General features: G+C 40.6%; 2 protein-coding genes across 2 annotated transcripts in view; one reads left to right on the forward strand and one right to left on the reverse strand.

Annotated features, from left to right (window-relative positions):
- Positions 1 to 652: 652 nt before the first annotated feature.
- lrrc75ba (leucine rich repeat containing 75Ba) overlaps positions 653 to 12,854 on the reverse strand; it is a 30,236-nt gene continuing 18,034 nt past the window's right edge. Inside the window, exon 4 of the mRNA XM_062051703.1 lies at positions 653 to 2,725. Within this exon, the coding sequence (XP_061907687.1) occupies positions 2,134 to 2,725 (592 nt within the window). The 3' untranslated portion in view covers positions 653 to 2,133. The remainder of the gene's footprint in view (positions 2,726 to 12,854) is intronic.
- Positions 1,691 to 12,854, forward strand: part of ggt1a (gamma-glutamyltransferase 1a) — a 70,233-nt gene continuing 59,069 nt past the window's right edge. Inside the window, exon 1 of the mRNA XM_062051702.1 lies at positions 1,691 to 1,936. The gene's annotated coding sequence lies outside the window, so the exon portion shown is untranslated. The remainder of the gene's footprint in view (positions 1,937 to 12,854) is intronic.

Here is a 12,854-nt window from a genome sequence, read left to right on the forward strand (position 1 = left end):
TACTAGCATCATGTGCTTTATTTTGTACATATGTAGCATCATCTACAAAGATACAAAGAATTGCTATTGCGACATCCAGTGGACACATTTAGAACAGCAGTTTCTTTTATTCCAAAATGTCAGGTTCATTTTTATACTTTGCAAACTCATCCCGCGGGTCGTATAAAACCTGGTCTGTACGTTTGACAGCCCTAGTTTAAACATTGTCAGGATAACAACAAATGTGTGTCTTTGTCTTGCATTTAAAGCTCTGACATTAAACCTGACTTTTTGGCGGTGGGTTCTGTTGCCCCATCTCATGGTATTTGGACCTCAGGGGGTGTGACCATCACACTGTGTTTTGACCTTATGGGACCCACCTGTTGCAAATGCCACATTACAACGTCTGGCAGCAGGAACAAAAGGTTGCCAGGAGCATCATGGGTAGGTTCTCATCCTATGACAAACCGTGACTTTTTGGCAAACAGGGGCGGAGGCCCAGGCGGGGACACAGACGATCCACGGCCGCTGGCTCGGAAGCTCGTTTAGAATCCTGCCAACCAATCCGGAGCAGCAGTCCTCAGGGATCACTGGCCCGCTTGCAGACTAATCTCCATAAATAAATCAACTGAGCTGAAAAGGAAACAAATCCAGACATTCCTCACTCAGTGGATCAATTGTTTTATTGGCAGAATTTGGCTTTGGCAAATACGAGCTACAAGGGAATGTGTATACATGAAAGACGCTACAAAGTGGATAAGTGTTCTCCCTTGCTCAGACTTAAACAAATCAACATAAAAGGTGCCTGCAATCACAAATGACGTTACATATTTTGGCCTTTGGTTCCTGCCTAATTACTCCAGTAGACACCGTTTGATGTAATGACAGCTGCTATAGTCACACAATTGGACAAAAGACAACAGAACACAAATCATTACATCGGTAGTCAGACACTTTACTGTAACAACACTCTGTATAAAATACACATTTAAACATTTAGGAGTATATTGTGATGGAACAGGTTCTTAGAACAATCAGGAGCCATTTGGATCAGCATTTTAAAGAAGACAGCCTCCTCATACTATTCGTCTATAGAGCTATGCAAAATGGAGAAAAACACGCAGAAAAAAGTGCATTGAAGTGCATTGCAGTGTTTGGGTCAGTCCGACCTTGTGTGCTACCGCAAAAGACACGACCACTTCAAGTCTGTCTAAGTCACCAGGTAACAGTCCTAAAAACCGAGAGAACCACTGAAGAACGGTAGGTATACGTGAGGGACAACAGACACATCATTGAATGAACAAAGACAAGACAACAGCTGCTTAAATGAGTTGGTGTGGATTCAGAGGTCAGTGGTATGGACATACCGAAACACCGGCAATGACAACATCACAGAGGTGATTTAAGCAAGTATGGAAACCGTCGCTGAGTCCTACCTGTCGTCTTCCAAGATGGCTTTGCTCACCAAAACACCAAAAACATTGAGTGAGAGACACGTTTTTACTTGGGGGTTTACATGTACGCAAGGGTAGTCACAAGTAGACATTAGGAAAGGGGGTTGAAAAAAAAAAAAGTCTTGACCTAGCAGTTTTGCTCGGGTCACGTGACGGGCCGACGGCTGTATAGTCTGTTGAACTTGTGTCATAGCTTTTGTTGAGAGCTTAACAGAGAACACACAATGTGGGGTGAAGCTCTGCCTGCCGGAGATCGTCTCAGTCCCGGTCCGGACCCCAGAGGGACGCACTGCTTTCAAAACCACTTGAGCGGCTACCGGAAATGTGCTTGTCCAGTCCGGCGACTGATTGAAATTGGTATTGGCTTCTCAGCTGCTACGATCAGACAGAGATTGAGTAAAGGGGGGGTGCGCGACACAGCAAGAGAAAGAGACCCTTCTCCTATGAATCCAGTCCTCCGAAGAAACCGCACCCCGTTGCCAAGAGCACCATCCACCAACACGGTAAGTCTACAACCGTGGCTGCCACTCCTCCGTCATCCGGTGCAGTTTCATTCTGTGACGTCTTGAAATTGCTTGGTTGAGAGTTTCACAATGTTGTTTCCCTCCCCTTGTGCCTAAAAGTGTGACTGGGCTGGTGGGTGTGAGGGTGGTCGAGCTAAAGGTATATTCTGGGCCTCGCTGTGTGACAGCACACTCCTTCACCTCTCACAGTAGTGAAAGGTGAATTCTTTGGAGAGCTGCTTCTCACCTAAGCTCCACGGCTCCAAGTCATATTTGTCGACCACACCCTCTTGTGCATCTTCGTCCTCCTCTTCCTCGCAGTGACTCGGCTCTTCGATAGACGTCTCCAGGTGGTAGGAGTAGGGCTGGCCCTCTGTGTACTCATAAATGGTGGGTAGACTGCTCTTCAGGCTACAGCGCCGCCGCAGAGCCACCAACAGCGGCTGGGGCATGGTGAAAATGTCGACATTGTTGCCCAGGTCTATCCAGGCCAAGCTGGAGAACTTCTTGGGGTCTTTCAGCATCTCAGTCAGGTCTTTGAGTACAGCCAAGGTGAGACGGTTGCCGTTCAGGGCCAGGTTATTGAGTTTGGGCAGTGAGGCGAGAAGGGGAAGAAGAACCCTGAGGTTTTCGTCCTGGAGCTCAGTAAAGCTGATGTCCACCGCCACCACGCTGTCTCTATTGTTCTGGAGGTAGAAGGCCACCTGACGGACATCCCTGGTGGACAGAGGGATGCCCGACAAGTCCACAGTGTCGTTGGACAGCTTTTTCTGCAGCGTCGTCTTGAGACTGTAAGGGTGAAAGGAACACACATATTAGGTAAAGGACTTTTTAGCTTTAAAAGTCTGAACAACAAGGTTTTAGTTTGGTTCACTGATCTGGAAACACGAGCCTACATTCATGTTGTGTTTTCTGTGTTGTGTAACAGGGGGGGTGAAGGGGGCCAATAAAATGGGCTCGGGGCAAAAGGCTGACTGCAGCATGGACACTGACTAAACAGCAGAGCCAAAACATCCAGGCCAGCCAAGATAACAGAGCTCTTTAGTGCACGGAGTTAAACCGAAAACACACCGTGGGCCTGATCCACAGTACCAAACGTTTGCTTGTATTAAAACCCGTGCAAAGTTGATAGCGCACGCAAAGCTGCTCCACTTAGCTTGTTCGCAGAGGACTGCATCCCTTAATGTCCAGGGTGAGTGGACCGTCTGGATGTTGGAATGGTTGCAATTGAATAAAAAATGTGGGAAATGAAGAGGTTTGTAATTGCCCGTTCATTTTCAATGGGGAAAAGTTCCTGGTAATGTTGGGAAAACCAATAATTGTTCTAGTATTTGTTAATTAATAGCTTGAATGTCCTGACGAAGAAGGTTGTTTTGATGTTGGAATGGTTGAAATTGGATTACAAATGTGGGAGGAGCTGAAATACAAAAGTTAATTGGACATACTGAAATTGAAAAGTGGGAATTCCTGGTAATCAGGGAATTTTCAGAACCGGTAAACATGCTGGGTTGAATATTCAGGGTGAGTGGACTCTCTGGATGTTGGAACGGTTGCAATTGAATAGAAAATGTGGGAAATGAAGAGGTTTGTAATCGCCCGTTCATTTTCAATGGGGAAAAGTTCCTGGTAATGCTGGGAAAACCAAGAATTGTTCTAGTATTTGTTAATTAATAGCTTGAATGTCTTGACGGAGACGGATGTTTTGATGTTGGAATGGTTGAAATTGGATTACAAATGTGGGAGGAGCTGAAATACAAAAGTTAATTGGACATACTGAAATTGAAAAGAGGTAATTCCTGGTAATCAGGAAATGTTCAGAACCGGTAAACATGTTGGGTTGAATGTTCAGGGTGAGTGGACTGTCTGGATGTTTGAACGGTTGCAATTGAGTAAAAAATGTGGGAAATGAAGAGGTTTGTAATCGCCCGTTCATTTTCAATGGGGAAAAGTTCCTGGTAATGCTGGGAAAACCAAGAATTGTTCTAGTATTTGTTAATTAATAGCTTGAAAGTCTTGACGGAGACGGATGTTTTGATGTTGGAATGGTTGAAATCGGATAAAAAATGTGGGAGTAGTTGAAATACAAAAGTTAATTGGACATACTGAAATTGAAAAGTGAAGTGAAGTGAATTATATTTATATAGCGCTTTTTCTCAAGTGACTCAAAGCGCTTTACATAGTGAAACCCAATATCTAAGTTACATTCAAACCAGTGTGGGTGGCACTGGGAGCAGGTGGGTAAAGTGTCTTGCCCAAGGACACAACGGCAGTGACTAGGATGGCGGAAGCGGGGATCGAACCTGCAACCCTCAAGTTGCTGGCACGGCCGCTCTACAAATTACCTCTAAAAGAGGTAATTCCTGGTAATCAGGAAATGTTCAGAACCGGTAAACATGTTGGGTTGAATGTTCAGGGTGAGTGGACTGTCTGGATGTTTGAACGGTTGCAATTGAGTAAAAAATGTGGGAAATGAAGAGGTTTGTAATCGCCCGTTCATTTTCAATGGGGAAAAGTTCCTGGTAATGCTGGGAAAACCGAGAATTGTTCTTGCATTTTCTCATTAATATCTTGAATGTCCTGACGAAGACAGATGTTTTGACGGTGGAACGTTTGCAATTGAATACAAAATGTGGGAAATGAAGAGGTTTGTAATTGCCCGTTCATTTTCAGTGGGGAAAAGTTCCTGGTAATGTTGGGAAAACCAATAATTGTTCTAGTATTTGTTAATTAATAGCTTGAATGTCCTGACGGAGACGGATGTTTTGATGTTGGAATGGTTGAAATCGGATAAAAAATGTGGGAGTAGTTGAAATACAAAAGTTAATTGGACATACTGAAATTGAAAAGATTGTAATTCCTGGTAATCAGGAAATGTTCAGAACCGGTAAACATGTTGGGTTGAATATTCGGGGTGAGTGGACTCTCTGGATGTTTGAACGGTTGCAATTGAATACAAAATGTGGGAAATGAAGAGGTTTGCAATTGCCCGTTCATTCTCAATGGGGAAAAGTTCCTGGTAATGCTGGGAAAACCAAGAATTGTTCTAGTATTTGTTAATTAATAGCTTGAATGTCTTGACGGAGACGGATGTTTTGATGTTGGAATGGTTGAAATCGGATAAAAAATGTGGGAGTAGTTGAAATACAAAAGTTAATTGGACATACTGAAATTGAAAAGAGGGAAATCCTGGTAATCAGGAAATGTTCAGAACCGGTAAACATGTTGGGTTGAATGTTCAGGGTGAGTGGACAGTCTGAATGTTGGAACGGTTGCAATTGAATAGAAAATGTGGGAAATGAAGAGGTTTGTAATCGCCCGTTCATTTTCAATGGGGAAAAGTTCCTGGTAATGCTGGGAAAACCGAGAATTGTTCTTGCATTTTCTCATTAATATCTTGAATGTCCTGATGAAGACAGATGTTTTGACGGTGGAACGTTTGCAATTGAATACAAAATGTGGGAAATGAAGAGGTTTGTAATTGCCCGTTCATTCCTCTCTTTTTCATCCACACAACTAGTGGTGTTCCACAAGGTCCCAATATAGGTCCTCTCTTTTTCATCCACACAACTAGTGGTGTTCCACAAGGTCCCATTATAGGTCCTCTCTTTTTCATCCACACAACTAGTGGTGTTCCACAAGGTCCCATTATAGGTCCTCTCTTTTTCATCCACACAACTAGTGGTGTTCCACAAGGTTCCATTATAGGTCCTCTCTTTTTCATCCACACAACTAGTGGTGTTCCACAAGGTTCCATTATAGGTCCTCTCTTTTTCATCCACACAACTAGTGGTGTTCCACAAGGTTCCATTATAGGTCCTCTCTTTTTCATCCACACAACTAGTGGTGTTCCACAAGGTTCCATTATAGGTCCTCTCTTTTTCATCCACACAACTAGTGGTGTTCCACAAGGTCCCATTATAGGTCCTCTCTTTTTCATCCACACAACTAGTGGTGTTCCACAAGGTTCCATTATAGGTCCTCTCTTTTTCATCCACACAACTAGTGGTGTTCCACAAGGTTCCATTATAGGTTCTCTCTTTTTCATCCACACAACTAGTGGTGTTCCACAAGGTTCCATTACAGGTCCTCTCTTTTTCATCCACACAACTAGTGGTGTTCCACAAGGTTCCATTATAGGTCCTCTCTTTTTCATCCACACAACTAGTGGTGTTCCACAAGGTTCCATTACAGGTCCTCTCTTTTTCATCCACACAACTAGTGGTGTTCCACAAGGTTCCATTACAGGTCCTCTTTTCATCATTTGGGCTATTCAATTGGTTGCACATGACATCAGTTCAAAAACCTTGCAGATTCTTAAAATAGTGATGTCATCGAGATGATCGTCCGCAGAGTGCTCTTGTAACTCTGGCAAAATAAAAATACCAAAATCAAATGTCTACTGTAGAGGACTCAGGTTCTCCATAATAAACAAAATAAGACTAATAGTGAAGGGAGAAGTTACAACAGCGTGGCTTCATAGTAAAAGAGTGCGGGTACTAGACTGGCCTGCCTGTAGTCCAGACCTGTCTCCCATTGAAAATGTGTGGTGCAATATGGAGGCTACAATATGAGAAGGGAGACTGTTGAACAACTTAAGCTGTACATCAAGCAAGAATGGGAAAGAATTCCACTTCAAAAATGTGTCTCCTCAGTTCCCAAACCTTTACGGAATGTTTTTAAAAGGAAAGGCCATGTAACACAGTGGTGACAACTTTTTTGCTGCCATTAAATTCTAAGTTAATGATTATTTGCAAAAAAATTAAAACATTCTCATTTGGAACATGAAATATCTTGTCTTTGCAGTCTATTCAATTGAATAGAAGTTGCAAATCATTGTATTCTCTTTTTATTTAGCATTTACACAACAAAGCACACCTCTCCGACATTTAATTGACTTTTCTGCTAATAAAATACAGGGACAATTGGCATAATTCAGACATACAGCAGTTGTAAATGATGAATGTGTATACTGTGATTCATCTGAATCAACATTGTAACCATTAGGCAGCCTTATACTGCAGTAATGATGACATAAGCGCCACAATTAATGATGGTGGATTTGATTGACAACATGTTGATTCAAGGCATTTATTTATGAGGCGTTACATAACCACGTGTTCAATTCCATTGACATTGCGTAATGAAATGATCCATTAGGTAAATAGTAGGTCTCGTATATCGACGTGAGTCTCAGCGGCGCTGATTTAATATGATGCAACATTTTCTTCCAGGTGATGTCCTTTTAGAAAGGACCGAAACAAATAAGAAATGTACAGATTTGGTCCTCAACGTCTGCAGTTTGAACCTCACAGTCATTTTCCCATGAACAGTTGAGGACAGTACGTCTATCAAGGATCCTCAGGAAGTGATCACTAGATCACCTCCCAGGGATCTCTCCACCGTTCACACTTCAAAAAAGAAGAAGAAAGTCACATTTTCGTGGCTTGATCAAAGGCAAAAAAATAAAATAAAAAAAATCACAAAAAAAGCAAGTAAACCGTGACAAAACCATAGTCCATCCATCCATTTTCTACCGCTTGTCCCTTTTGGGGTCGCGGGGGGTGCTGGAGCCTATCTCAGCTGCATTCGGGCGGAAGGCGGGGTACACCCTGGACAAGTCCCCACCTCATCGCAGGGCCAACACAGATAGACAGACAACATTCTCTTGTTATTATAATCAAATGACAGCAGTCATTTCCATTTCTAATATAAGTGTTTAGGCCCACTTACAACAAATATTGTTTTTCATGAAGTGTGTACTTGTATTGTTTGTCTGGGTGGAGGTCCTGCTTTGGAAATCATTTGTAGCCCTTTCAGACATTACATTTAGTTCCCATTCAAACATCCACATGTTGCACAATGAGATGTAAGCAGGGGATCATGTGTACATTCCTGCAACTTCCTGTTTATAAAACATATATTTTTATTAGTATTTATTTAACATACTAACAGCATTTCATGGTTAATATTTATAAATGACGATTCCTAATAAATGACACTAAAATAAGCACACATTTGATTGGTAAATCATAGTGTAACGACCGGGTATTACACTTTGTGTGGTGTTGGAGTTGTCCGACTTTTTGTGTGGCTGTAAACGCATCACTGGCTAAGTGCCATATGAGCATGTGTTGGCGCAAGTGAGAAAGAGCGAGCGGCTGCTGTTGATGTAACAAAGTTGCTTTTGGTTTGGTTTGTACTGCAGAAAATGACCACTTTTGCTAGATATCATTTTTTTTACTCATGTTTTGGTGATGTGTTTATGGCCGAGTTTTGCTCAGTAAAGTGATGGATGGAATTCATGTCCTCAAAGCGTCTCGACAGACGTTACTATATTTCAACAGTGATGACGAAAACTGTTTTCTCTGTCGTGTCCGTGTGTCGAAAATTGTTATGCGCTTATTTTTCTATTTGATTTTGTGCGTGGCATAGATTTGCCGTGCGCAGAGGACGCTTGAGCAGTGCGCAATTGCACAGGCGCGCACCTTAGAGGGAACATTGGAGGGGCCTATCCCCAGGTGCATGTCTTTGGAGGTTGGAGGGGCCTATCCCCAGGTGCATGTCTTTGGAGGTGGGAGGGGCCTATCCCCAGGTGCATGTCTTTGGAGGTGGGAGGAAGCCGGAGTAGAACCCACGCAGTCACGGGGAGAACATGCAAACTCCACACAGAAAGATCCCGAGCCCGGGATTGAACTCAGGACCTTCGTATTGTGAGGCACATGCATATAAGTCTATAAGTTCATAAGTCATGATTCAATATATGTCAGTAAAGGCTCCAGGTTAGTTCCCATTTATTCATATTTGTAGAGTTTATAAATCTTATTTTTTCAAGAGTCATTACATTGACAAGTTCATTTAACCATTCCTGAAGTTGGGTGCGGATGAGCTTTTCCACTCTTTGACAATGAGTCTTTTGGCCAAGACCGCCCCGAGAAGTTTTTTGTGTTTCTGAAGACCACCCAAACAAGATTATATCCCTGTCAGGGACAAGTTTTCTCTGATCTACCCCCGACCGAGTAAAAGAAGAAGATGCTAGAGCAAAATGGTTGAATAATTGGAATGAGACAGTAATCCTTCAGCTGACTGACATTGATCACAAAGTGGAGATGTATCAGGATAACATTTGTGTAATGAGACTTTGGAGTAGTAAAAATGATGAATCACTTTAAAGTGCAAGAGTCTAAGTCTGCTGTTCACTGAGCAATTGTCAATTCCAGAGAGTGTCTATTCCCATTGCTGTTTGGCTATTGTTGTTCTTACTTCCTGTTCCCAGGCTCTTTTAACTCCGGCTGCTGATGTCATGGACATAACGAAGCAGCTGGCAAATTTGGCGATAAGCATTTTGCTTGTAGGTGATACATTTAGTCATTCTAAGAGAGGGTGTTTTTCATTTACCAGCTGAGAATTTGAAATGTTTCCTTGAATACATTTTCTTACCTGCTAAATAGCGAAACCAACTGGATTGGGACAAATTGAATTTGATTCGCAATTGCTCAAATGACGCAAGAAGATAAATGTCTTTTATGCATTTAATTCCATTTGAGTACCAGTTAAAACATTTTCTGTCTGTTATCGATGGAATAAATGCATGATTGTGACACATTGGTGAATACATAGATAGATAGATTATACTTTATTGATTCCTTCAGGAGAGTTCCATAGTTACATTGGAGGTATTCAATTGTTTTTTAATTTGAGAAATAATTTTGATAGAATTTCATATTACTACACTATGGCTTGTTGATTTAATAGAAGAGACTGGTTTAGTAAAAAGTAGAGATAGCAAAGATGTGTTAAGGATTAACTAATGACTGCAGTTCCAATGTCAGCCACAGGGGAGCAGAATTGAGTGATTCATTGTTTGGGAACCCCATCTTCCAATAAGTCAATGCGTTCAGATTTGATGCCCGGTAATCATTTTTCAACATTGGAAGACCAAGTCCCCCTTCCTTTGGAGATGTGAATAAGTGCTTTGTGGATATTCTGCGGTTTTTATATCCCCACACAAAATCTAGATCTAAAGATTCAAGTTTTTGGAACAAATCTGCAGGAATGAGAATTGGTAAGTTTTGAAAAAGATAGGTACATTTTGGCAGGGTGATCGTTTTGATAGCATTGTTGTGTTCTGACGTTGATTTGACCATTAAAATGTGGTCATTTACCAACCAAATAACATTAAACATAGTCTCAATTTACAAATACAACTATTTTCAAACGTTTCAAAGTCAGTTTTAGGGGACATGAATGTGTAATCAATGTAGTATAAATGCCTTGTGTCTGCTTGGAAATACCTTTTTTCCCTTTAAGAAATATCTTAATTAGGGCTGCATAGGGATGATGTTTGATAAGGAATTATCGAGTTCGAGCCTATTATCGAATCCTCTTATCGAACCGATTCCTTATCGATTCTCTTATGGAGTCCAGATAGGTTGTTGTATATGGAAAAAAACACACAATATTTGGTTTAACAAAAGCTCACTTTTATTATATAATAAAAAAATAAAATCTAATAAATAAATAAATATTGACTGTTACCCACCTAAAAAAAATAAAAAAAATAAATAAATATTGACTGTTGTTACCCAAAGTATATTAAGTGGGATTTTTCAGAGAAACAAATATATACAGTAACACAAAAACAAGCTGTCTCTGTGATCACTATAGGTGTATAAATAATAATATAGTGTTAAATAAAATCAGTCCCTTGGGCACAAAAGTGAAAATACAGCTCTCCAAAAAGTGCACTTCTGCTGCTATTGGAACATAACTGTTTGTTATGATGCTTTGACATTTTTGCACTTTATTTCTTTATTGAAAGAAAATTCTATGAAGAGAAAAGTTGTTTGCAAATGTGGTTACAATGCTAAAAAATGAAAAGTTAAAGCTAAAAAAAGAAATACACTTTATTGAGTTAACATTATTTCTTTATAGGGGGAAAAATGTTATGAGCTAGAGAATATAACAACTACACTACCCAGCATGCAACGGGAGTTACGAGCATGCGTGGTAGCCCCGAAAAGTGTTGCATGTTGCCACGCTGTGAAAGTAAACGTCAAGAACTCAGCCAACACGCCTCGTCTGCATTATTTATAATTAGACAGACAACACATCTACAGTGTGATTTTGTAACGTTTACAAGGAAAGAAAAACAAAAGTTCAAAAAGGGAGATATGTTGTATATATATATATGTGCTGCAGTGTTGTATATATATGTATGTGCTGCAGTGTTGTATATATATGTATGTGCTGCAGTGTTGTATATATATGTATGTGCTGCGGTGTTGTATATATATGTATGTGCTGCAGTGTTGTATATATATGTATGTGCTGCAGTGTTGTATATATATGTATGTGCTGCAGTGTTGTATATATATGTATGTGCTGCGGTTGTTTTAAGAACGTTGCGACAGCTGCCGTAAAGGAGGTGCGTTGCTAGCCTGGTTGCTATGTTTCCGCTTGGTGGTAAAAGTGTTGGTCATGTGTTTGTAGTCTGCTCAAATCTCTCAGTAAAGTTATTCGATGAATTATAGCTTTTGTTTTGAACTTTATTACACCTTGGAGCGCTTTTTCCCGTCCATTGTTTTCCTGCTTTCGCTATCTGCGCGTAATGACTGAGCTACGTGACGTCATTTCTTGTGATGTCCCACGGAGCATTTCTGGTTGGGACGGGATTCTAATAAAGAATCAACTCTTTTCCTTTACTATAGTGGTCTCGATAACGGGTACCGGTTCTCAAAAAGGGATTTGAGTCGGAGGACTCGGTTCTTTTCTTATCAAACAACCGGGAAAACTGGTTTTGAGTATCATCCCTAGTGCTGCAACAACTAATCGATTAAATCTATTAAAATCGATTATAAAAATAGTTGCCGATTAATTTAGTCATCGATTCGTTGGATCTATGCTATGCGCATAGGCTACTTTTTTAAATTTTTTAAATTTATTTTTTTATTAACCTTTATTTATAAACTGCAACATGTACAAACAGCTGAGAAACAATAATCAAAATAAGTATGGTGCCAGTATGCTGTTTTTTTCCAATAAAATACTGGAAAGGATAGAAATGTACAAACCCCGTTTCCATATGAGTTGGGAAATGGTGTTAGATGTAAATATAAACGGAATACAATGATTTGTAAATCCTTTTCAAGCCATATTCAGTTGAATATGCTACAAAGACAACATATTTCATGTTCAAACTCATAAACTTTATTTTTTTTGTGCAAATAATAAATAACTTAGAATGTCATGGCTGCAACACGTGCCAAAGTAGTTGGGAAAGGGCATGTTCACCACTGTGTTACATGGCCTTTCCTTTTAACAACACTCAGTAAAGGTTTGGGAAGTGAGGAGAAACATTTTTGAAGTGGAATTCTTTCCCATTCTTGCTTGATGTACAGCTTAAGTTGTTCAACAGTCCGGGGGTCTCCCTTTTGCTATTTTAGGTGCCACACATTTTCAATGTCTGGACTACAGGCAGGCCAGTCTAGTACCCACACTCTTTTACTATGAAGCCACGTTGATGTAACACGTGGCTTGGCATTGTCTTGCTGAAATAAGCAGGGGCGTCCATGGTAACGTTGCTTGGATGGCAACATATGTTGCTCCAAAAGTTGTATGTACCTTTCAGCATTAATGGCGCCTTCACAGATGTGTAAATTACCCATGTAAATTTGGTAAATAAATAACCAAAAAATGTGTATTTTGTTGTTTTCTTACTGTACCGAAAATGAACCGAACCGTGACCTCTAAACCGAGGTACATACCGAACCGACATTTTTGTGTACCGTTACACCCCTACCGTTTACAGAAAACAAAGCATTAAAACGAGCTGTCACACACCACAAAATAATGCATCCATTGTTTGTTGACGGAGGTATCTGAGAAACACAACATAGATGTAGGGATGAATCTAACTTTG

Source organism: Entelurus aequoreus, linkage group LG06 (genome assembly GCF_033978785.1).
Source record: "Entelurus aequoreus isolate RoL-2023_Sb linkage group LG06, RoL_Eaeq_v1.1, whole genome shotgun sequence".
In the NCBI taxonomy this organism is placed as follows: Eukaryota; Metazoa; Chordata; class Actinopteri; order Syngnathiformes; family Syngnathidae; genus Entelurus; species Entelurus aequoreus.